The 22294-nt window shown below is 66.2% G+C and overlaps 4 protein-coding genes across 12 annotated transcripts; 2 read left to right on the forward strand and 2 right to left on the reverse strand.

The window, feature by feature from the left end:
* The first annotated feature begins 33 nt into the window (after window positions 1–33).
* On the forward strand, window positions 34–10233 carry TNKS1BP1 (tankyrase 1 binding protein 1). Of its 4 annotated transcripts, none has more exons than XM_030273645.4 (13): window positions 34–617; window positions 1112–1244; window positions 1726–1860; window positions 1989–2613; window positions 3301–3373; window positions 4149–5384; window positions 5691–8308; window positions 8427–8745; window positions 8940–9069; window positions 9153–9289; window positions 9451–9617; window positions 9732–9797; window positions 9931–10233. In XM_030273645.4, exons 3-12 carry the CDS (start codon window positions 1767–1769, stop codon window positions 9790–9792), a joined length of 5460 nt encoding a protein of 1819 aa, XP_030129505.4. In that variant the 5' UTR covers window positions 34–617; window positions 1112–1244; window positions 1726–1766; the 3' UTR covers window positions 9793–9797; window positions 9931–10233. The 4 variants fall into 4 exon arrangements, with proteins under 4 accessions (XP_030129505.4, XP_030129509.4, XP_030129508.4 ...); XM_030273649.4 differs by having other exon boundaries at window positions 8430–8745; XM_030273648.4 differs by having other exon boundaries at window positions 3304–3373.
* A 176-nt stretch (window positions 10234–10409) lies between these two features.
* Window positions 10410–11701, reverse strand: LOC115495441 (proteoglycan 3). The gene is made up of 5 exons (XM_030273661.4): window positions 11536–11701; window positions 11280–11458; window positions 11071–11205; window positions 10775–10886; window positions 10410–10566 (listed from the first exon to the last, which is right to left on the reverse strand). The coding sequence occupies exons 1-5, from the start codon at window positions 11594–11596 to the stop codon at window positions 10508–10510; spliced, it is 546 nt and encodes a 181-aa protein (XP_030129521.4). The 5' UTR covers window positions 11597–11701; the 3' UTR covers window positions 10410–10507.
* A 731-nt stretch (window positions 11702–12432) lies between these two features.
* Window positions 12433–14587, forward strand: LOC115495440 (proteoglycan 3). Of its 4 annotated transcripts, none has more exons than XM_072929588.1 (5): window positions 12433–13340; window positions 13494–13585; window positions 13702–13836; window positions 14078–14192; window positions 14471–14587. In XM_072929588.1, exons 1-5 carry the CDS (start codon window positions 13124–13126, stop codon window positions 14527–14529), a joined length of 618 nt encoding a protein of 205 aa, XP_072785689.1. In that variant the 5' UTR covers window positions 12433–13123; the 3' UTR covers window positions 14530–14587. The 4 variants fall into 4 exon arrangements, with proteins under 4 accessions (XP_072785689.1, XP_030129520.3, XP_072785687.1 ...); XM_030273660.3 differs by having other exon boundaries at window positions 14081–14192; XM_072929586.1 differs by having other exon boundaries at window positions 14078–14587.
* Window positions 14588–14652: 65 nt separating this feature from the next.
* On the reverse strand, window positions 14653–21206 carry SLC43A3 (solute carrier family 43 member 3). 3 transcript variants are annotated; one of them, XM_032748599.3, is made up of 13 exons: window positions 21047–21206; window positions 18411–18658; window positions 17961–18090; window positions 17760–17806; window positions 17607–17683; window positions 17408–17500; window positions 17078–17217; window positions 16833–16939; window positions 16288–16446; window positions 16097–16210; window positions 15668–15854; window positions 15291–15414; window positions 14653–14907 (listed from the first exon to the last, which is right to left on the reverse strand). In XM_032748599.3, exons 2-13 carry the CDS (start codon window positions 18595–18597, stop codon window positions 14752–14754), a joined length of 1521 nt encoding a protein of 506 aa, XP_032604490.3. In that variant the 5' UTR covers window positions 18598–18658; window positions 21047–21206; the 3' UTR covers window positions 14653–14751. The 3 variants fall into 3 exon arrangements, with proteins under 3 accessions (XP_032604490.3, XP_041572420.2, XP_041572421.2); XM_041716486.2 differs by having other exon boundaries at window positions 16827–16939; XM_041716487.2 differs by lacking the exon at window positions 21047–21206 and adding an exon at window positions 19096–19322 and having other exon boundaries at window positions 16827–16939.
* Window positions 21207–22294: the final 1088 nt, after the last annotated feature.

Raw genomic sequence — 22294 nt, forward strand, 5'->3', positions numbered from 1 at the left:
TCCCCACCCTCCATTAGCGGCCCCCAGCCCCTGCTCAGCCATCAGGGCTCCTAATTACAGCCCCTCGCTCGATCCTGATGCCATTTGGGTTTTTTTCTACCTCCCTCATGAGGGGGATGATCCGATTAAGGCCAGTTTCCCCTCCGGTTGTTGATTGCAGCCGATTCCCGGTCTGGAACCAGCCCCGGGGGGGCCCCATGGCTGCCTGTTCCCCCCTCCTTCCGCTGCCTTTACTGGCACCGCTGGGATGGGGCTACGGGGAAGCAGGAGCTCCCCGGGGCGGCTCCGCGGTGGGCACAAGGGACCCTGCATGCCCAAATGGTGGGAGGGCTCTATTGTCACACCTAAACCGCCCCTCAGGCAGCAGCCCCGCGGCTGGAGGACCCAGGGAATGGGATCATTGGCAGTCGGGGGTGTCCTGCTCGGCTGTCGGCCCCCGAGGGTGATTATTCGGGGAGTGCTGGAGGTCTCCAGCGTGCGCCCCCAGCCCCATTTCGAGCGCTCTCCGGCCGCCCCTCCACGGCCCGCCCGCCACGCGGCGCCGCTCTGCCCCGCCCCCTCCGCCGCCGGGCGTGACCTGCGCGCTCATGAATATGCATGAGCAGCGCCGGTGGAGGGTGAGTGGGGGTCTCTCTGCCGGCATGGGGCTGCAGGTAACCGGGATCCCCCCGGGCCCGTGGCGCCCGCCGGGGAACCACGCGGCTTCGGCCCCGGCGGGCAACATGGGCCGGGACCCCCGAAATTGAGTGGGGGGCTTCGTTGTCATGGGGACGTCGCTAGGCCGCGGTCGCGGCCTACTCAGCCACTCGATCGCAGGCTCCGTTGCCACGGTAACGAGGCTAGGCCGCACTGGCGGAGGACCCCGGGGGGCCCGACCCGCATCCCGGGGCCCCGCCGCCATCCCGGGCCGGGAAACGGGCCGGATGGTTGCCAGATGTGGGTAGTGGTGGCGGTTCCCCCGTGGAAGGCGAGAGGAGGGGGGTCGTGGGGAGGGTGGACCCCGGCGGGGCAGGAGGCAGCGAGGCGGGGAGAGGAGGGCGGCGGGGGGAGGGCAGGGGAGAGAGGGCAGGGCCGGGAGGAGGCACCGAGCGGGTTTTTCCTGTCCCCGCAGCCCCGGTGAGTCACGGGAGAGGCGGCGGCAGCAGCGTGAGACCCGTGGGGACACTAACCCCTCCTCCCCGCCCGCTCTGCGCCCCCCACGTGTGTCCCCGGCCCGCCCCCGACATGAGGCTGAAGTGGGGAAGGTGAGTGGGGCACCCGCGGCCACTGAGAGGGGTTGGCCGAGGGTCCCGGGGGACCGGGCGGTGCCTCCCGGGCTGCCGGGGGCTCGGGGGGGCCGGGGGGTGACCTGGGCAGGGAGCGGAGATGGGGACTGGGGCAGACTGGGGGCCAGCTGGGCACTGGGGGCTTGGCGAAGGTTGGTGAGAGTGACACGTGTGTGCTGGGACGGGTTAGCGCAGGGTCAGACAGGTAAAGGAGCGGCCCCGTGGCGGCAGGGGTGTAGTGTGGGGTCTCTGTGGTTATTGGTGGGGGTTGGGGCCATGTCTGGGTCTGCTGCTGGGGCCAGGCTGCCTCAGGTGAGCTGGGGCCAATGTACTGAGGGTGGCACCACGGTGTGATCACCGTTTGGCACAGCTGGACAGGGCTTGGCACAGGGCCCCACAGGGTGCTTGGGTTCCCCCAGGCTCGAGGCGCTCCCCTAACCGATTCTCCCTCTCTCCTCAGGGGCTGACCCTGCACTGTGCCCCCCACATCCCTGTGTCGCCATGGCCTCCCAGCCGCAGCCCCTGCACCCCAGCGTGCCCTGCACCCCCCCTGCCACCACTGGGGGGGCCGGGCTGGCCGGCAGCCCCGATAAAGGTCAGTACCTCGGGCTGGGGGCCATCGGGGCAGGGGAGGTTGCTGGGGCAGCCCACTGAGGGCTGCTCCCATTTTGTGGGGGGCCGCACCACTCCGCTGACCCCGTCCCCCTCCCTTGCTCTCTGCAGGCAGCGCGCGCCCCAAGCCGCCGGTGCGGCCCAAGCCCCACGTGCTGCCCAAGCCAGCTGTGCCCGCCAAGCCCCCGGTGCTGCCCCCCACGCCGGGCCCACGGCACCCCAGGCCCGAGCTGCCCTCGGCAGAGAAGATGAACCGCCTGGCCGGGCCCCAGCCCTACAGCGGGGCAGCCACGGGGGGGCCCCTCCGGCGCCCCTCCTTCACTGTCAGATCACCCGAGACCCTCAATGGGAAGGGGCTCTCGTCGCCCTTGGTCACGGGCACCGAGGAGGAGGTGCCATCGGCCCCGCCAACCCCCTCGCGCAAGGGCCCGGCGCCCTTCAAGGTGACGCCGGTGCCGGTGGCCACCAGGCCGGAGCGGTTCCCGGGCACCACCGTGGAGGAGATCCTGGCCAAGATGGACAGCCGGGAGGGCCCAGGCAGCCCAGACCGGGCCTGGCTCTCACCCTTCTGCACCGACCCCTCCTCCCGCTTTGGCTCCAAGACCTTTGTTGCCTTCCGGAAGCGTCCCAGCGGGGAGGCAGACGGAGACCCTGCTAGCGAAGCCCCCCAGATGCCCCGACCTGCAGCAGGCGAGCTGGGAATGGGGGCTGATGGACACCCTGTGGCTGAAATGAGGTGAGGGCACAGGGACCAACACTGGGAGGAGTGGCTGTGGGAACAGGGAATATCACTCTGAGCCATCCCAGGCTTGGTAATGTAACGGAGCTGAGGTCTGGTCGTCGGCACGGGGCCCGGGTTCCTCCTGAGCCGCAGTGCCTCAAGCTGCCTCCGGCTGCCTCCGTGGGAAGACCGGGGTGGCTGGTGCCAACCGCAGAATGGGCTGTCCCAGGCCAGGAGCTGCCTGTGGGCAGGCTCTGAGCCAGCCCCCTGGGCTGGGAGTGACAGACGGGGTCGCTCCCCCAGGAAATGCTCCTGATTTTCCAGCCTTGCTATTTTTTCCGTTCTGGGCCATGCCAGGGCACAGGGAGCAGATCAGCAGGACTTCCAGCTGCAGGATGTCCTGGGCCAGGGCCAGGGCTTGGCCACAATCCCAAGAGCTGGGCACCTCAGGGAGAGCTGGGCGGGGGCTGCTCTGAGACACAGTGTGAGAAACTTGCTCCCAAAGGATCGAAAACTTTCCGGAAGGGGAGCTTGGGGCCACTTTGCCTCTTTTCCCTCACAGTCCAAGCCACAGACTGTGCAGCTGTGGCAGGGCCCGAGTCCTTGAAGGGCGGTTTGGGGCAGGGGTGTCTCGTGGGAGGTGGGAGAATAGCACTGAGACACACAGTGGGATTTACCCCCCTTCCCCTTCTCTCGCTGCAGCAGCTCCCCCCCCACTGGGCTGAGCTGTGCCAGGGACCCCTGTGGACGCCGGAGGCCGCCATCCCCTCCTGACGTGAGTGCTGGCCTCGCCCTCCGGCGCCATGGCGGCTCCGCTCCTGGGCTCTCTCCTTCGGGGCTCTCCTGTCTCCTCCGGGGCTCCCTCTCTGCGGGGTGCGTGTCTCTCCTTTCTCCTTGGGGCGCTGGCTGCCCCTTCCTGGGGGGTTTCAGGGCCCCCTGTGCCTAAAGTCCTGTGTGGGGCCCGGCTGTGTGGGGGTGGCGTGTGCCAACACCGGTGCCAGGCGTGGGCAGGGAGCAGCCGTGAGTCACCAGCTGGGGTTCTGTGACCCGGCAGGTATGTGGCAGGGCAGGCCCCACGGGCACCCCGCCAGCCCCTTTCTCTGCTGTGCTCACTCAGGGCAGTGACCAGGACATCGGGCCACGGTGACACTGCGGGTGGCAGCCTGGGCAGCGGCACCAGGTCACCCCAGTGAGGGGGCAAACCCCAGCAGTGCTGGGCAGGGGGATGCCAGCCACGGGCAGGGCAGGGGGCTGTGCTGGGGGTTCTGACTTCTTCCTGCTTCATTTCTTGTCTCCGTCTGTCCAGGCGCTCTGGGGGCAGCAGGGGGCCGGGCAGGGAGCAGGGCTGGGGCACCAGGAGCCGCCCTGGCTGAGTCACGCAGGAGCAGCCTGGTTCTGGCACGCAGCATGGGCACTTCCTGCCCCGGGTGCAGGGAGGGGAGCGGGGCTGGAGGGAGGGACCCTCCAAGGTTTGGGGGGCTGGCTTTTGGATGGATAATATTTGGAGGTGCCTCTTGAGTGATATGATCCCCTGCTGGCTTTTTCCACAGCTTTCCACTCTACAGCTGGGTGCCCTCGGACCTCCAGGCTCCCCGAGGCCTCCCACCTGCCCAGCCCCAGCCCCAGGAGCTCCTTTCCAGTCTGCTGAGCCCTCTGCCCCAGCCCCTGGCTCCCCTGATTCTCCTGCTGAGCTCCTGGCCCCAGACTCCCCCACACTGCCCCCTGGCTCCCCCAAATCCCCCACTCAGCTTCCAGTCGAGGTCCCTGTCACCTCCACCCAGGCCCCGGGCGCTCCCTCGGCCACTGAACCCCAGCTCAGTGTCTCCCGTTCCCCTGGCTCCCCACACACTCCAGGGGAGGGATCCCCTGGCACTGCCAGCCCCCCTGGCACTCCTGAACTGCCCCCACGAGTCACCTGCCCCCCCGGCTCTCCCGAGGCTGCTGCTGAGTACCTGGGCCCCCCCAGCCCACCCATTGCCAAAGCCTCTCGTCCCCCAGGCTCCCCAGAAGGACCTGATGACTCCACAGTGTCCCCACGGTCCCATGAGGGTCCTGATTTCAACCCCCCTCCCCGGGATGTGGGGCTCCGGCGCTCCTCAGAGGGGGTGCTGCGGCCCCCACCGACCGGCCAGGGCCTGGGGGAGCTGGGGGGCTCACTGAGTGCCCTGCCCCGGCCTGGAGACCTCCTGTCAGAGCCCTCCCTGGGCAGCGAGTCCGGCTGGAGCCTTTCCCAGTCCTTTGAGTGGACATTCCCGTCGCGGGGGGCACGCTTACCAGCCTTTCCTCCCCGCTCCCCCATCCGGGAGACGCCTGACTCGGGGCTCTCCGAAGAGGGGGAGTCAGATGGGGAGGCTGCAGCCCCCAGCCCTCCAAAGGACAGCAGGTCTGAAGGACCTGGCAGCCAGCAGGCAGAGGGGGCTCCATGCCCGGGGGGTCCCGTGACCCAGCCACAGGCTGAGGGCTCAGCAGAGGAGGAGGAAGGGGAGGCACAGCAGGATGCTCCCGTGTCCCACTCCCCACTTCATGTGACAGAGCCTGGCCAGCACCCAGCTGAGCCCGAGTCCCCCACCGAACCCAGCCTCACCACAGCTGCCCCCCTGGATCCAGCCCCCCTGGATCCAGCTGCTGCAGCTGACTCAGCCTGTGCAGGTGATGGCCCCAAGAGCCTGCAGGGTCCTGGGGGCCCAGGCCGGGCTGAAGGACCCTCACAGAACCCCGACCCTCACGCCGACCCAGGCTGGCTGACAGAGCTGTTGGCATCATCTGGGGTCCGCAGCTCTCCAGAGGTGAGGGGTGTGTGGGGCTCTGTGGGGTCAGTGTGGGCTGGGCTCTTCCTCCCTTGCCCTCCACAGAGCAGCGGGATGGGACAGGATGGGTGATGGGTGGGTGGGGGCTGAGCAGGACTGTGTGCTGAGGGGCAGGTGGTGGGGTCTGCCCCCTCCCTGGGATGAGCCCCACTGTGCTGTGTCCCCAAGGTGTTTCCCTCCTCCCCAGCTCCGCTGCTGTGGGAGCCAGGGTTTGCTCCCCTCAAACTCCTCTCCCCCTTCTAACCTCTTTCCCCCCTCTAACTCCTCTCCCCTTTTTTCCACCAGAACCTGCTGGGCTGGTCACGGAAGGACCTGTGCAGTGAGTTTGGCATTGGCCGCTCTCACCAGGACAGCACCTTTGACTGGAGGCACCCAGGTGTGTCCAGGGAGAGAGACTGGCCAGCTGAGACCAAGCAAGACCAGGAATTCGGGACCAAATCCAGCTGGGACAGCAACCACAGTGACAAAGACAGCACTGCCCGGGAGAGCTGGAGTGGTGACTACAGAGCAGCGGAGCCGATGGGGGACATGAAACTGGGCTGCAGTGACTGGTCCCAGTCCCTTGGCACTGGGAAGAGCTGCCCACAGGATCCAGACTTCAGTGCCAGCTCAGCCGAGTGGGGCCAGGGCTACGGCAGCACGGAGGAGCTTGGCTCCAGACAGGCCAACTGGGGCAGTGGCCTTGGCACCGGACATGTCCGGCAGCTGGACAAGGAACTGCGCTCTGGGCAGCCCACCTGGGCAGGCAGGTACAGCAGCAGGGACACGGAGATGAAGGAAAGGGACCTCCCCCCAGACTGGGCCAGTAAATACAGCAGCCAGGATGCTGGGAGCAAGGACGAGAATTTAACGTTGGGCTGGGCTGGCAGATCCAGCACTGGGGATGCTGGGAGCCCAGATAAAGAGCTCAGCCCCAGCCAGCCAGCCTGGGACAGGAGGTATAACCCCAGGGACATGGAGAGTCAGGACTGGGAGTTCAGTCCCAGCCGGCCAGCCTGGACTCAGGAGTACAGGGACACAGAAAGCCAGGACAGTGAGTTCAGCCCCAGCCGGCTGGCGTGGACTGGTGAAATCAGGGACATGGAGAGCCATGACAGGGAGTTCAGCCCCAGGAGACCAGCCTGGGATGACAGATCCAGCACCAGAGACATGGAAAGCCAGGATCGGGAGTTCAGTCCCAGCAGGCCAGCCTGGGATGACAGATCCAGCACCAGAGACATGGAAAGCCAGGATCAGGAGTTCAGTCCCAGCAGGCCAGCCTGGGATGACAGATCCAGCACCAGAGACATGGAAAGCCAGGATCAGGAGTTCAGCCCCAGGAGACCAGCCTGGGATGACAGATCCAGCACCAGAGACATGGAAAGCCAGGATCGGGAGTTCAGTCCCAGGAGACCAGCCTGGGATGACAGATCCAGCACCAGAGACATGGAAAGCCAGGATCAGGAGTTCAGCCCCAGCAGGCCAGCCTGGGATGACAGGTCCAGCACCAGAGACATGGAAAGCCAGGATCAGGAGTTCAGCCCCAGCAGGCCAGCTTGGGATGACAGATCCAGCACCAGAGACATGGAAAGCCAGGATCAGGAGTTCAGCCCCAGCAGGCCAGCCTGGGATGACAGGTCCAGCACCAGAGACATGGAAAGCCAGGATCGGGAGTTCAGTCCCAGTAGGCCAGCCCGGGATGACAGATCCAGCACCAGAGACATGGAAAGCCAGGATCAGGAGTTCAGTCCCAGTAGGCCAGCTTGGGATGACAGATCCAGCACCAGAGACATGGAAAGCCAGGATCAGCTGTTCAGTCCCAGCAGGCCAGCTTGGGATGACAGATCCAGCACCAGAGACATGGAAAGCCAGGATCAGCTGTTCAGTCCCAGCAGGCCAGCCTGGGATGACAGATCCAGCACCAGAGACATGGAAAGCCAGGATCAGGAGTTCAGTCCCAGTAGGCCAGCTTGGGATGACAGATCCAGCACCAGAGACATGGAAAGCCAGGATCAGGAGTTCAGCCCCAGCAGGCCAGCCTGGGATGACAGAGCCAGCACCAGAGACATGGAAAGCCAGGACCGGGAGTTCAGCCCCAGCAGGCCAGCCTGGGATGACAGATCCAGCACCAGAGACATGGAAAGCCAGGATCAGGAGTTCAGCCCCAGCAGGCTGACTGAAGCCAGTGAATGCAGCACCAGAGACCTGGAGACCCAGGACAGTGGATTCACATCCAGAAGAGCAGCTGGGGATAGTGGGTGCAGCACTGGGGACACGGAGACCCGGAATGGGGAGTTCAGCCCCAGCAGAAGTGTCTGGGATGACAGGTCCAGCACCAGGGATGTGGAGGCAGGGGACAGAGAGTTGAGCCCCAGTGGAGCAGCCAGGGATGGGCAGCACAGCTGTGTGACCCCCAGGGAGGAAGAGCAGGAGCTGGTCCCAGCCCGGCTGAGCTGGCCCGGTGAGAGCAGCATTGGGCAGACCGGGCAGGTCAGGGCTGGTGAGGAGGACATGCCCAGCTCCCACCGCCCTGAGCCCCCGGCCCAGGAGCCCATCTGGGGCAGTGCCCACCAGCAGGAGAGTCACAGCTGTGGCAGCAGGGACTGGGAGCTTGGAGCAGCTGAGTGCCAGAACCAGTTTGGTGTCATTGGGACAGAGCAGGTGCCAGATCGCTGCAGTGCCTCGGATGGCTCCATGTCCGGGATCCTGGCACAGCCCCAGGCAGGCTTGCACAGGGATCTCTCTCTGGACGTGGACAATGCCCGCTGGAGCCAGGACCTGGGCAGCTGGAGTGTGGAGCCACAGGATGCTGAGGCCAGGCGCCAGGAGTGGGCGAGTGCCTTCAGCGCCCGCTGTGCCGCCCGCAGCCGGGACCTTGGTGCGCGGGAGGAGAGCGTGGGAGGGGACACCGGCGCAGAGCACGGGTAAGGAGGGCCCTGGTGGGGGCAGGGAGGGAACAGCTTCCCCTGAGGCAGACGGAGGGGTTTGGACCAGGGCTGGTGTTACCTGGGCTAAAGCAACTCTGCGGTTTTGTCCCCCTAGCAGGTCAGCCCCCAGCCCTTCCATGGGTGACATTCCAGCCTATTGCCCAGCTATGGAGCCCCCCCGGAGTGAGTCACCCAGCCACTCTGATGAGGAGAGGCATGCCTCTGAACCAGCTGCTGCCCTACAGAGCCCCAGGGTCCCCCCTCTGCTGCCAGAGGTTGCCAGTGGGATCCCAGCAGACACAGGAAGTGAGGAGCAGCCCTCAGACCACCCAGATGGGGAGAGCCCCTCGAGCTGGGGGGAGCAGCGGCTCTCACTGACTACCTCCCAGCCTGAGGGGTCTGTGGAGAAGGGACAGGAATTTCCTCTTCTGGAGGTGAGTGGAAGTGGGGAGATTGCAATCACCCTGTATGGCCTGGGACACAGGATGTGTCGGTGGATGGGGCTCTCTGACCCTGCTGCTCCCAGGTACAGCCATGGATTGAGGGCCCCCTGCACTGCTGTGGGGGCTGGGGTGGGGGGTCCCTGGGCTCCCCGTGCCATCTGTGACCCGTCCCCTGGGCTCGGCAGGACACAGAGCTCCTGGACAGCAGCGTGTTGCGCTGCAAGGCCAGCCTGGGCCGCAAGCGCCAGCACCGAGCGCCGTCCCTGCGCCCCACCACCACCGAGGGGGAGAGCTGGATCTTCCGGGACTCCACCGGTGAGCCCAGCAGGAATGGGGATGGGAGTGGGGTGTCTATCCTGGTACAGTGTTGCTGTGACACTGTCCCTGTGTCCCCACAGAGCCCCGGCCAGCCCCAGCAGCATCCTCTGACGAGGAAGCAGCGGAGGAGCCCCGGAGCCGGCGGATGCGCAGCTCATCCTCGGGCAGGGGGGTCAAGGTGCCGCTCTTTCCTGGCCTCAGCGCCTCCGCCATCAAGGTGACTCCCTTGGACTCCTGGCTGCAGGGTGGAAGGGAGGGTGGAACTCAGGGAAACTAAGGCAGGGTGGGGCTGGGGCCTGGCTAAAGACGGGGAGAAGGCAGTGGTGGGGTTTGGGGGACAAAGCACTGTTTCTTCCTGACTTCTCTCTCTGCCCCCAGGCCAAGCTGAGGGGTCACAACCGCTCGGCTGAGGAGGGGACATCGTCAGGGGACAGCAAGGGGACCCCTTCTAAAGACCCCCATGTGCAGCGCTCCAAGTCCCGCAAGATCCCTGGTGTGAGTGGGAAACCCCCAGCCCTGCCCCCCAAGCCAGAGAAGTCCTCACGGTGAGTGTGGGGCTAGGATCCTCCTCATGGAAGCAAAAGGGGGTGCTGTGGGGTCAGTCTGGGTCCTGGGACTGGTTTTGGGGAGCTCCTGCTGAAACTCTGCCGATTCCCCAGATCCGAGGCCTCTGCCCCACACTGGCTGCAGGCGCTAAAGCTAAAAAGGAAGAAGCCTTGAGCGGGGTGAGTGTGGGATTTCAGGCAATGCTGGGGGTAATCCCCTCCCTCCTCTGTGCTCTGGCTGGGTCCCCTGGGATGGGTAATCCCTGGGGGGGCCCTGCAGGGTCCTCACTCCCTTCCTCCGTGTCACTTCCAGGCTCACTCTGACGCTGAAGCCCGCTGTCACCGGACCAGGGCTGTCCTCTCCCGTGGGGACACACACACACACCACACACCTATGCACTTTGTACGAGCTCGCAGGGTCCCCGTCTTCCCAACACCTCCTCCCCATCCCCCCATTGTACCCCATCCCCTTGGTCCTCAGGGGTCTGGGGGTGGGCACGAGCCCCCCTTCCCCTCCCCCCTGCTCATGTATGGCCCTGGACACAGGGCAATGGGTCCAGCTCGTGGTGCCACTGCCACCACGACAGACAGACAGACAATAAAACCTCGCTGGTCAGTTTGGAGAGTCCTGGCTCTTCTCCTGGGCAGTGGGCAGGGATCAGAGGTCCTTGAAGGGGGAACACTGCCATCACCCGCACTGTGCAGGAAAGAAGGGACACCTCCAAAACCCCTTTGTGCCCACCCTGGGTGCACCCAGCCAGGCCCCCTGGCCCTGCCCAAACACCAAGTGGGTGCTGACACCAAGATTTTATTGTACTCCGAGGGAGGGGGTGCAGCCCCCTGTAGGGGAACAGCAGTAGGGGAGGCCCGGGGGCACCCGGGGGAGCCCCTCATATCTCGCAGATGAAGGGCAGCCACCGCTTGCAGCGCACACTCATCCAGAGCCCATCTGGGGAGAGAAGGGGGCATCAGCCCGTTGCCCACCAGCACCCCCATCTCCAGGGTCCCCCTCCAGCCCCAGGGATAGCCCCCCAGACACCTTATACCAGCCCCACAGTGTCACCCCCCCATCCTGAGCCCCTCAGCACCCTTCCCCCCATCATGGGCAGGGACTACCCCAGCGCCCCCCGAACCCCTCCTGTAGAGCCCCCACTGACTGTTGGTGCAGAGGGCGGTGCAGAAGCGGTGGCCGGGCAGGGGGTGTCCAGGCACCCACCGACTGTAGTTCCAGGGGCTCCTGTCAGTCCAGTGGCAGCTCGGGATTGGGATCTGCCAGGGGAGAAAGGGCGTAGGGACTCCCAGCACTGGGAGGCGGTGGGATGGGAACGGGATATCCAGGGTGGGCATTAGAGATATTGGGACAAGGCTGGAGCACCCAGGTGGGCACTGGGGACACTGGGAGGAGACAGGGTGCCCCAAGGCCAGGGTGGTGGGTGTGTGGCAGGGTCCTTACGGCGGGCTGGCTGACGGCACCAATCCAGACCAGGCCAGCATTGGTGTGCCGGCGCGCCAGGTGCAGCAGGAAGGTGTTGGTGTGGGAATCGTGGATCGAGGCCAAGCGCCCGTGGAAGCGCTTGGCACAGATGTGCTGCAGGGACACAGCTGTCACGGGGGGCACTGGTGCCCCCACCCCGAACCCCCACCCATCCCACCCCATCCCACCTGCGCACGGTGGAAGGTTCTGCAGCGGGAGATGACGACATAGCGGCAGGTGGCGGTGCCCGGCATGCTGGGGACACCGAGTGCCTGCTTGTCACCAGCCCCCCGGCACCCACTGTACTCCTCAGGCATCTCCAACTCTGTCACGTCCTCCTCATCCTCCACCGCAGGGCTGCCAAGAGCTGCGGACACTGGCTGGGTCACCCTGAGATCAGGGGTGTCCCCAGGATGTCCCCACAGGCAGGTGGGGGGCACTCACCAGAGTGGCTGACAGGAACTGTGCCCAGCAGGGCCAGGGCCATCAGCAGGCAGGGCCGCATGGCACAGGGACACTGGGGACACCGCTAGCACCTTTGGGAGATCCCAGAGCCTCATCACTCTTGGCCACCCTGGTGACATCCCCGTGGACCCTCTGCCACCCCCAGCATCACCTTGTCCTCCCCACATCCCCTCAGAAATCCCCCCATATCCCCTCTGTCTCTCCACCATCCCAGTGCCACCCCGTGCCCTGTCCCCTCTGCCACCCCCATGGCCATCCCCACAGACCCCAGCCCTCCTGTGCCCACCATGTGCCCAGTTCCTCACTTCCCACCCTTGGGTCACTCCCTCCCTTATACATCCTGTGACATTCTGTCCCCCACCATGCCCCCTCCACCCCTGGCACCCAGAGCCCCCCAGTGCCAGACTCAGGAACCCCCAGCCCTGCAGCTGAGGGCTAATCCCACTCCTATGGCCCTGTCTCCGCTCCTCACCTGGGTCTTGGGGGGTTTTGCCCACTGCCATCCTTATATTGTTGATGGGGACATGTGCCCCCAACCACAGCCTTGTGACATCCCCAACCACCAACTGTTGGGGACATGGTGGGGCCACCCCAGAGGGGCTCTGCCAGCACCCTGCCCAGCCAGTGCCTGGGGTGTGCTTGGTCCAGGGGAGGGGGTGTGTGGGCATGAAGAGGGGGGTGTGGGGAGGGGGCTGTGGGAGTTTGGGGGGCAGGGTGTCAGTACAGGGGCTCAGGGAGGTTGGGGTACAGGGGCTGGAGGTGTTGGGATGCAGGGGTGCACAGGGCATGGAGATGAGGATTGGGGTGCAGAGTCCTCGGGGGGGCTCAGCTGTGGGCTGGGGGGGCTGGTCAGGGGAATGGGAGATTTAAGGGGGGCTCAAGGGGGTCTGTGGGCAAACGGCCAGGCCGGACCCAGGGGGCCACAGCCGTTAGAAAGGAAATGGCCCTTGGGCAAGCATGGCCAGCGGGAGATGGTATCAGCACCCCAACATCCCCTCTGCACCCCCAGCACCCCCCCCAGCACATGCTGCACCCCATACACCCATCTTGCACCCCTCAAACTGGAGCAGCCTCCACTGCTCTACCCCCTAGCACCCACCCGCTGCCTTGGGCACCCCCAAACCTGCAGCCCCCCCTCCCTGGGGGCCATGTCTGTCCCACTGCGGGCAAGGACTCCCTCCCCCCCTCCCAGTGTCCCCATGGTGTCCCCAGGGCCAGGCTGGGTGGCGCAAGGCTGTGGTGGTGACATGTGGCCCCGTCCCCCCTATAAAGGGGGACAAGGGGCAGAGCTCCCCCAGACACCAGGTGAGGAGCGGGGATGGGGACAGGGACATGGAGGGGGACATCAGAGTGGGCTCAGCCCCTGGCTGCTGGGGTGGGGACCAGGGGTGGGCATCCCTGAGGCTGGGACGAGGGTGTTGGGGGACACGGGGGTCTCTGGGATGCCAGGAGTACGTGGGAGTGGCACAGGGGAAGGTGGAAGGACAGGGGGGATATGCGGCACAGAGGGGCAGGATGAGGTGAGAGACACAAGGTGGAACTGGGGTGGCAGAAGGACAGTGGGGACATGGGGTATAGCAGAAGGGCCACAGAGAGAAGAGATTGTTACCAAGGGTGGCAGAGGGGCTCTGGACCATGGTGGGGGGTGGCCAAGAGTGACAGGGCTGTGGCATCTCCAGAGGGTGCTGGTGGTGTCCCCAGTGTTCCTGCATGTCCTGCTACCATGTGGCCCTGCCTGCTGCTCGCTCTCGCCCTGCTGGGCACTGTCTCTGCAAGCCACCCTGGTGAGTGTTCCCCTGCCCCACTGAGTGACCCCCACACCCTGGGGACACCCTCAGTCCCTGCCATGCCCACAGCGCCGATGCCACGTGCCTGGGGCTGGCGGTGGGTGGCGGAGGGACCCCCGGTACCAACCCATCCCCTGCTGTGCCCTGCAGCCCCCTGCCAGCTCCAGGGGCTCCCCGCGGCTGAGGCCACCCAGCTGCACTACGTGGTGGTGAAGAAGCTGCGCACCTACTCGGGCGCCCAGGTGAGGGGACACAGGGCACAGGGGGTGCCAGGCCATGCCCGTGCCACGGAAGCAGTGCCGGGAGGTGCCCGTGGGCACAGGTGAGAGCCTGGTGCCAGCCCGTGCCCGTCCCACAGCGCTACTGCCGGGACGTGTACCGGGGCCAGCTGGTCTCGGTGCACAGCGCTGCCCGCAACCAGGAGCTGCAGAAACTGGCACAAAGCCACCACACCATCGTCTCACCCTGGATTGGAGCTGTCACCAGCCGCAGGGTGAGGGCACTCCGGGGACAAGGGGCTGCCAAAGGGGTGCTGGGAGCTGGCGAGGAGATCGGCTGGGGGCTGCTCTGGGGAGTGAGGGGCTGGGGCTGCTTCGTGGGGGACGAGCCTGGGGCTGGAGGCTGGGTTTTGAGGCATGAGGGGCTGGCCATTGATTGCTGGGGCTGGTTTTTGGGGTCAATGGGCTGGGTAGGGGTGGTGGGGGCTCTCCCTGGGGACTGAGGTGTTGGCACAGCAGGCGGGACAGTTGGAGTCCTACTGGGAGGACTCCAGCCCCTGGAACTATGCGAACTGGGCACCCACCCACCCCTTCGGTATTGTCACCACCTGCACCACCCTCAGCGTCCGAGGTAAGGTCACCCACCCACCGTGTCGTGGCTTGGGGGGTGCTGGGGAGGGGAGCACAGGCTGCTGGGGAATTGGAGGAACACTGGGAGGGCACTATGGGGAGGGTCTACAGGGCACTGGCTGAACGGAGGGGAGCACCGAGGGCACTGGGAGGGGAACTGGGAGGGGTTACAGGGCACTGAGGGAGCCAAGGGGGGATATAGGGGGCACTGGAAGTGGTTGCAGGGTACTGAGGGGACCTGGGAACCACCCATGGCCCTGATACTATCCTTGTCCCCAGATGGGCTCTGGCGAAGCCGCTTCTGCTTCCAGCTGCGCCCCTTCATCTGCCAGTACTGAACCCCCAGCGCTGCCATGGCGCCCCAGTTCCTTTCCCAGTAAAGCAGAGATGTCCTGAGCCGTGTCTGTGTGTACCAGGGGGCTGGGGACGGGGCTGGGGACTCGTGGGGACAGCACAGCAAGTGGAGGGGGCAGTGATGTTTATTATGCCCAACACCCCCCCCCACCCCACTGGCACAGCACCCCCAGGCTGCTACAAAAATGATGCTCTGGGTGTGAGGCTCAGTGAGGGGTCTCGGCGTGGATCTCAGTGCCAGGGGGGGCTGCCAGGGGTGTGCCAGCCATCCCCAGCTCCTTGGCTCGCCGCTGGCACTCGCGGGCAACCACCACGGGGCTGACAAAGGCCACCAGCACCACGGCAATGAGCCCCAAGTTCATCTGTGGAGGGGAAGATTGTCAGGGCAGGGGTCTGGGGAGTCCTCCCCCCATCCCCTCTGTTAGGCCAGGACACTTGGGGCACCTCCATTTCCCCAGGAGCAGGACACCCATCCCTCTCTGGTGCAGGACCCCCATTTTTCATGGCATAAGACCCCGCCACTCCTGTGGGAAGGATTCCATCCCTCCTGGGGCAGCGTCCCCATTTCCGTATGGGGCAGGATCCCCATTTTCACACGGGCAGCACCAGGATCCCCATTTTCCCAAGGGATGAGACCCCCATTTCCCCATGTGGCAAGCTCCCTTCCCTCCCAGGGCAAGGACCCCCATTTCCCCGTGGAGCAGCCCCCCAGCCCTCACTCGGGGGGCCCACAGGGCACACTCACATAGAAAGGGTCCCCCTGGAGCGGCCCCTGCACCAGGGCGACACAGGGGTACTGCAGCAGGGCCACCAGCGCTGACAGTGCCATGGCCAGCCCGTAGAGCTTCCCGAAGTGCTGCGGGGGGAACCTGCCAGGCACCCACGTCACCAGCGGGCACCTCCTGCCACCCCACCCTGGCCCCCTCCTGAGCCCTGACAGCCCCACCCCAGTCCCCTGTCCCCTGACACCTCCACCGCGTCTGCCACCCTGCAGCCCCACCGCCATCCCCTGCCACCCCACCCTGACCATGGCACCCAGTCTGCCCCCGTCACACCCACAACAAGGGTGCCACCATGCCCTGCCACCCTGAACCCTCCGTGGCCGTGGCTGTCCCCACTCACGCGATGGCCAGGAAGGCGGCATTGCCACCGTACAGGAAGGAGCGGCTGATGACCTGCAGCACGAAGGTGCCAAACTGGGCAGGCAGGACAGGCAGGGCGGCAAACACAGAGAACAGCAGGCACAGTGCCACCGTCACCACCAGCGACAGCACCGCCGACCGCAGATCTGCCAGCGCGGCCAGGGTCCCTGTGGGCATGGGGGGCACGGCATGGGGGCACGGCCCGCCGTGTCCCTTCTCCAGTTGCTGGTGGCAGCAATGAGGACACACGGGACAGGGAGCACAGGACTGGGAGGAGTGGTTACCCCCATAGTGCGGGGCCAAAGAGCGCTTCTGCTTGGGGTGCAGGGCCATGGGGGTTAACTACCCGCAGGCAGTGGGGCTGGGGGCTCAGCTGCCGTGGGGTGGGGTGGGCTGGGGGGACAGTTACCCTCAGGGCGGGGGGCTTTTCCCCTCTTGTGCCGGTCGAGGATGAGGCCGTTCCAGGGGGCGCAGAGCACCCCGCAGAGCTGGGTGAAGGCGAAGGCGTTGGTGTAGGTGCTCACTGCGGAGGGACAGCGTCAGGCGGGCGGGGCCGGCCCTGGGGGTCCCTGCCATGTCCCCCTCGCCGCGATGCCTTACCCATGGTGTGGTCCCCCCCCGCCAGGTGCTCGAGCTGCGGGTTGAGGGTGCCGATGAACAGGTAATGCCGCAGCTGCATCACCGAGAGCCAGGCGACGTGCCAGGCGAACAGCCAGGAGCAGGCGCAGGCCCGGAACGGCGTCCCGGTGGCGTCCCCACCTGTGCAGGTGTCAGGGCAGGGCACATACAGACACAACCCCCCCAGGCCGCACCCACACTTGTCCCTGTCACCCACTGGGGCCTCACAGCCGCCGGTATGACCCTGCCCATTCAGAGGTGTCACCGTGCCCACCTTTTGGCCACTGCCACACCCAGCGCTTTTATTTGCATATCCCAGCCGTCCTCCAGCCGCGCCCATCAATAGCCGCGCCCATCCATCGGAAGGCCACACCCACTTATTTGTATATGTAATACACATCTCATCAAGCCACACCCTTAATTTACATAGCCCTGCCCACTGCCAGCTGTGGTCACGCCCACCCGGTCACGCCCTCCCCAAATACCAGCCCCACCCCACCGAGCAGATCCCCCCTCCGCACCGGCACCTCGAGTTACGGGCGGTTCCAGGGGTGTCTCCTCGGCTCCAGCCTCTCCCGGGGGCTGCTTGTCCTTGCGGCTTCGGTAGGAGCGGGAACGGCCCCGGCACCGCAGCCTGCGGCAGGGCCTCCGTCACCCTGTGTCCCCCTGCTGGGGCCAGACCTGCCCAGGGGACAGGACCCGCTGCCCGCAGGGTGGGACCCAGCCACTCTCTCCCCAGAGCCCCGGCAGGGCGCAGGCAGCCCCCCCGTACCCGTAGTTGTAATCGGGGGGCAGCGGGTAGGGGATGCGGCTGCGCGGCATCAGGAAGAGGGTGCGCAGGAGGTGCCAGGCGCTGCAGGCTGCCAGGAAGAGGAACATGGCCCGCAGGGACAGCCCGTGCTCGTACAGCAGCTGGGGACAAGGACGGAGTCAGGGACAGAGAGAGACAGGCTGCCACCGGCCAGCTGCTCAGGGCCTAGGTGTGTTCCCATAGGTGGCCACAGCAGTGACTCAGCTGTGTCCCCAATATGTCTGTAGATGTGACCCAGCTGTTCCCAGCTCTGTCCTCCCCTGCCACCACTGCCGCGTCCCTTGCACCCACCTTGACGATGAGGAAGACGGCGGAGGAGGAGTCGAAGGCCCCGTTGTAGAGGGTGATGATGATGGAGCGGTAGTTCCCAAACAGGTTCCCCACCTGGCACCGAGAGAGCCCTGTGTGCCGTCAGAGCCCTCCCGTGCCAGCAGGGTGGGTGTCGGGCAGGTGACCACCACATGGGTGTCAGGGTGCAGGGGGAACCCACCTGCATGTTGGTGAGGATGAGGAGGATGCCACCCACCGACAGCATGGACATGGCCGGGAAGAGCAGCATCGCCAGCTCTGGGACACAGGGGTCAGTGGGGACAGGGGTCACCCAATAGGTCCCCCCCAGGGCTGGGGACCCCCTGGGTCTCACCTGGGGTGGAGAAGGCGACGAGCAGGGTCCCACCAGTGTAGAGGGAGCTAAAGGGGACAGCGGTGACACGTGGGAACGGGATCCTGGCAATCCCAGGTGATTCCCCTACCCAGCCCTTTGGGAGCCAGGCCACCCCAACAACCCCCTGTCCTCAGTTGCCCCCCAGCCCTGTCCCCCGTGTCCCCCCGGCGCAGGGCTCACATGGCGATGAGGCGCGCGGCCGTGGTGCCGAAGCGGTCAAAGACGATGCCCATGGGGAAGGTCATGAAGTTGTTCATGAAGGAGCCGATGGTGAAGACCAGGGAGAACTGCTCATCCTGCCTGCTGCAGTCTGGGAACGGCCACAGGTGGGGCATGGGGACACCGGGAATAGCACGGGCGTGGGGACGCAGGCACCCGGGGACACGAGTCAGCAGAGATGCAGGGGACACCGGGCATGTGGGGACACCACGGCCACGATGATACCAGAGACATGGACTGGGGGACAGTAGGCACATGGGCTTGGAGACAGTGGGGACACAGAGCACTGCAGGGCATCGGGACACTGCAGACAGCAAAGGCACAGGCACAACGGGGACATGGGACAGCACGGGGCATCAGGACAGTGGGGTCACGAGTCAGGGGACCATGGGGACAGGAGCGGGTCCATACCAGACCCCAGGGTGAAGTTGGGGCCGGGGGTGGCGGAGGGCTGGCACAGCCCCTCGAAGTAGCCCAGGTCCTTGAGGACGAAGACGAGGGAGGCCCAGCCGAAGATGATGCCGCAGAAGGCGCCGCACTCCAGCAGCCCTGACAGGAGGGTCCCCAGGCGCTTGGCCAGCCCCGCGCCCCCCGCCATGTCCCCTGCCCAGGCCGCCACTGGCCCGGGCTGTCACCAGCCTGGGGCGTCTTTGCCGAGCCTGTGGATGACAAAGGCCAGGCGTCACACCATGCTGGCACCCACAGGGGGCACAGGGACACCTGGGGTGCACGTGGCCACCTGGGCAAAGGCCACTGTCCCTTGTCCCTGGCCACAGCGGCTAGCACCAGTGTCCCCCCATGTGCCAGGGCACAGGGCAGGGCCCTGCAGCAGCCAGGGCTCGCACACATGGGGACAGCTGTTGACATTTGGCACATGGCCATTGACAAACAGATTTGCAGGGGCACACCCAGGTTTGTGGGCACACACACACATTTATAAGCACACACACACATTTATAGTCACACACACACATTTATAAGCACACACACACATTTATAAGCACACACACACAGCTGTTAGCAGGCACACACACAGGCTTACAGGCATGCACACACGACTGTGCCTGCTGACTCCCGTCCTGCACCCCTCACCCACCTGCACGAGGCCAGGCCCTCCTGTTGTCACCGTCACCTTCACCGCCACCGCAGAGTTTGAACCCCGGCAGCACGGCTGGGACGCACCTCTGCACCCCAGTGCCTCCCCCCTAATCTCCCGGGAGCACAGGCGGGGTCCCCAGGATGGCAGTCCCCGATAGTGCCTCGGGCCCCCCGATGGGGGCTCGGTCCCCTCACTGTGCCAGGACCCCCCTGTGCTGTCCCTATTGCCCCGAGCCAGCCTGGCCCAGGACCTGGCACAACTCTGGGGATGCTGGCACGCTGTTGGGCATCCAAGTGCGTGTTCTGGTGACAACACAACCCTGGGAACACCAACATCCTCCCAGGGACACCAGCATCCCCAGGGGACCTGGCACAGCCACGGGACACTGGCACGATGCTGCACACCCTGGTGTGAGCACTGGGGACACCACAACAACACACCTCACCCCAGGGACACCAGCACCCTGCTGGGGACCTGGCACAGCCCTTGGGAAACTGGCACTCTTCCTGGTGACGCTGGCACAGCCCCTGGGGACATTGGCAACCCCCCCGAGGACACCAACACAAGCTCCCCCGGGGCCTGGCACAGTGCTTGGGAAACTGGCACAATCCCTGGAGATGCTGGCACAGCCCCTGGGGACACAGGCACGCTGCAGGGGACAGTGACACACCCCGCAGGGCCCCAGCACAGCCCCTGGGCCCTCCCTTGGAGACCCTGGCACAGCTCTCAGGGACACTGTCACGTCTCTAGGACCCTGCCACCCCCTGGGGGATCCTGTCATGTCTCCAGGAATCCCCTCCCACTGCTGGGGACCATGACATGTCTCCTGGGGACATTGCTACCCCAAGCACTGCAGTGCACTGAGGACTGTCACCATGCTGGGGCTGACAACACAACCCTGGGAACACCAGCTGCTGGGACTCCCCCGCGACCCACAGCTGCGTGACAAGGCCATCAAGGCCACGTCACCCCCAGTTCACTGTCCTTCGTGTCCCCCCACCTCCCTCCCCCACACACAGCCTGGCTGTGCTGCTCCGAGCCCCTGTCACCGTGTCACTGCCCAGAGCCGTCCCTGTCCCAGTGCCCTGCCTGCTGCGATGTCAGGTAATGAGGCCTCATTACAGTGACCAGCAGCTGAAGATTAACCCGGACAGAGCCGGGTGGGGCCGGCCCGGGGGGACCTGTACTATTTTTAGCCACCTGAGTGGCCAAAAAGATTACAGACTGGGGGTGTTACAGCAGCTGGGAGACACCGGGGCTCCCTGATACATGGGGGTCACTGTCTGGGGCACCCCGAGCCATTCACTAGGGGTGTCAGCCACTGGCCTGACTGGGATGTCCCGGGACACGTAGTCTCTGCCAGCCACACGGTGGTGAGCCCCACGGAGCCCTGGTGAGCCCTCCACGAGGGAGCAGCATCAGTGAGTGTCCCCTCTGTCCCTGCTGTGTCCCCCCAGCTCCCACCGGGCCGTGGTGGGGGCGGGTGGGGTCACAGGACCCCCGGGGGCTGCCATAGGGCTGGGCGCGCCCCCCACCCCGCTGCCCCCTGCAGGACGCGTGTCCCGGGGTGGCACCGCCCGCGCCCCACGGAGCGGCCCCGGCCGCGGGGCTTGTACCGCACACGTGTGGCGGGGGGACACACGCGTGGTCCCGGGGATGGGCAGCCGTGGGTCCCCGCCGTGCCGGCCCCCCGAGCCTCCCCCACGGCCCCGGGGCAGAAGCGGTTCCGCCGCTCGGCCACGCGAACCGCGGCACCGCCCCGGGCACCCCGGACATCCGCATCGCGTCCACGCCGAGCCCGGTCCCGCAGGCCACGGCCCAGGGCCCTCGGTGCCCCCTCTCCCGGGCCCTCCCGTCCCGGTCACAACGCCCTCCCGCCGCCGCTCCGTGGCCATCCGGGCCCCTCCGCGCCCCGCGGCTCCTCCCGCCGCATCCCCGCGCCGCTCACCCGCCTCCCGCCCGGCCCGGCGGGGAGGGGACCGGGCTCTCCCCGCCCCGGTGCTCCCGGCGTTTCCGATGCTCCCGGTGTCCCCGGTGCCGCGGCCCCTCCCGGCCCCCCCGCCGCTGCGGGCGGAGCGGAGCTGCCGGGTCTGGCCGGGCCCCGCCCCCGGGCCCGGCGGTTCGGGGGCGCGGAGGCGGCCTCGGCGGAGCGGCCCCGGTCACCCGTGGGTCCGCCCAGGAGGGGCCGTCCCGGCACGGAGCCCTCCCCCGGTGCCGCCCTTACGCCCCCCGCGGGTGCCCCCCTCCATCTCCAGGTGTGACATCTCACCTGTTGTCCCCAAGAGGCGCTCCTGCTGGCGCCGCCCTCGGGCCACCTTGGATCGCCCTTTTGGTCCCTCTTGGGCCAGTTTTCAGTGACGCTTGGGTCACCCCTTAGGCCATTCCTGGACACCCCAGGACTACCCTTGGGCTATCCCTGGGTCACTCTAGCTGCGCCATCCCAGAGCCATTCCCATGCCACTCTGCTGTGTTGTGCTGTGTCCCCTGCCTGTCCCTCGTCCCCCACTCCCTGCCTTCTCCCTGCCCAGGTTACTGCTGTCCCTCCTGTCACCCTGCCCTTGGCCACATCCTCTCCTCTGTCTCTCTGTCCATCCACCAGTGCTTGCTGCCTGGTCTGTCCCCACCTGTCCCCACTGCTGCTGCCTCTCATCTGCTCTGCCAGCTGCCCTTCTGTCTGTTCATCACCCGTCCATCTGTCCATCACCCATCCATCTGTCTGTCACCCATCCATCTGTCCATCATCGGTCTGTCACCTGTCCATCTGTCCCCTTCCCATCACAACTCTATCCATCCCATCCATCTGTCCCACAACCATCCAGCTGCCCATTACCACCGCTTCCCTCCGCCTGTCCATCTGTCTGTCCTCCCCATCCTTCACCCATCTCTCCATTCATCCACCCCATCTCCAGATGTTCTCCATCATCTGTCTGTCCACCTGTCCATCAATCCATCGTCCACCTCTCTGTCCACCCACCTGCCCCCTACTTTCATCCATCCATCCGTCCGTCCGTCTGTCCATCCCCTCCCTACCCACCCCGTCCGCAGCCCCCCAGGCGGGTGGGCACCAGCACCCAGAGCCCCTCCCGGGCTGGTTCCCCTGCCCTGCCCCGATCCGCGGTGTCCGGCCGGGGGTTCCGCGGCCGGGCAGGGGGCACGGGTGGGGGGAGCGGATGGCGGCCCCTGAGTCAGCCCCGCG

The sequence above is a fragment of the Taeniopygia guttata genome, chromosome 5 (assembly GCF_048771995.1).
Source record: "Taeniopygia guttata chromosome 5, bTaeGut7.mat, whole genome shotgun sequence".
Taxonomy (NCBI): Eukaryota; Metazoa; Chordata; class Aves; order Passeriformes; family Estrildidae; genus Taeniopygia; species Taeniopygia guttata.

Excerpts from the sequence above, each read along its gene's own strand:
- TNKS1BP1 (XM_030273645.4), top strand. The coding sequence starts at position 1,767 with ATGGCCTCCCAGCCGCAGCCCCTGCACCCCAGCGTGCCCTGCACCCCC. Across the intron at positions 5,385-5,690 it reads GGGTCCGCAGCTCTCCAGAG|AACCTGCTGGGCTGGTCACG; the intron begins GTGAGGGGTGTG and ends TTTTTCCACCAG. Across the intron at positions 9,070-9,152 it reads GATCTTCCGGGACTCCACCG|AGCCCCGGCCAGCCCCAGCA; the intron begins GTGAGCCCAGCA and ends GTGTCCCCACAG.
- LOC115495440 (XM_072929586.1), top strand. The coding sequence starts at position 13,124 with ATGGGGTATAGCAGAAGGGCCACAGAGAGAAGAGATTGTTACCAAGGG. Across the intron at positions 13,341-13,493 it reads TGTCTCTGCAAGCCACCCTG|CCCCCTGCCAGCTCCAGGGG; the intron begins GTGAGTGTTCCC and ends TGTGCCCTGCAG. Across the intron at positions 13,837-14,077 it reads GAGCTGTCACCAGCCGCAGG|CAGGCGGGACAGTTGGAGTC; the intron begins GTGAGGGCACTC and ends GTGTTGGCACAG.
- SLC43A3 (XM_041716486.2), bottom strand. The coding sequence starts at position 18,597 with ATGGCGGGGGGCGCGGGGCTGGCCAAGCGCCTGGGGACCCTCCTGTCA. Across the intron at positions 17,807-17,960 it reads GCCGCGCGCCTCATCGCCAT|CTCCCTCTACACTGGTGGGA; the intron begins GTGAGCCCTGCG and ends TGTCCCCTTTAG. Across the intron at positions 14,908-15,290 it reads TCCAGGGGGACCCTTTCTAT|ATGAACTTGGGGCTCATTGC; the intron begins GTGAGTGTGCCC and ends TCCCCTCCACAG.
- LOC115495441 (XM_030273661.4), bottom strand. The coding sequence starts at position 11,596 with ATGCGGCCCTGCCTGCTGATGGCCCTGGCCCTGCTGGGCACAGTTCCT. Across the intron at positions 11,459-11,535 it reads AGTTCCTGTCAGCCACTCTG|CTCTTGGCAGCCCTGCGGTG; the intron begins GTGAGTGCCCCC and ends CAGTGTCCGCAG. Across the intron at positions 10,887-11,070 it reads GTGCCGTCAGCCAGCCCGCC|ATCCCAATCCCGAGCTGCCA; the intron begins GTAAGGACCCTG and ends CTCCCCTGGCAG.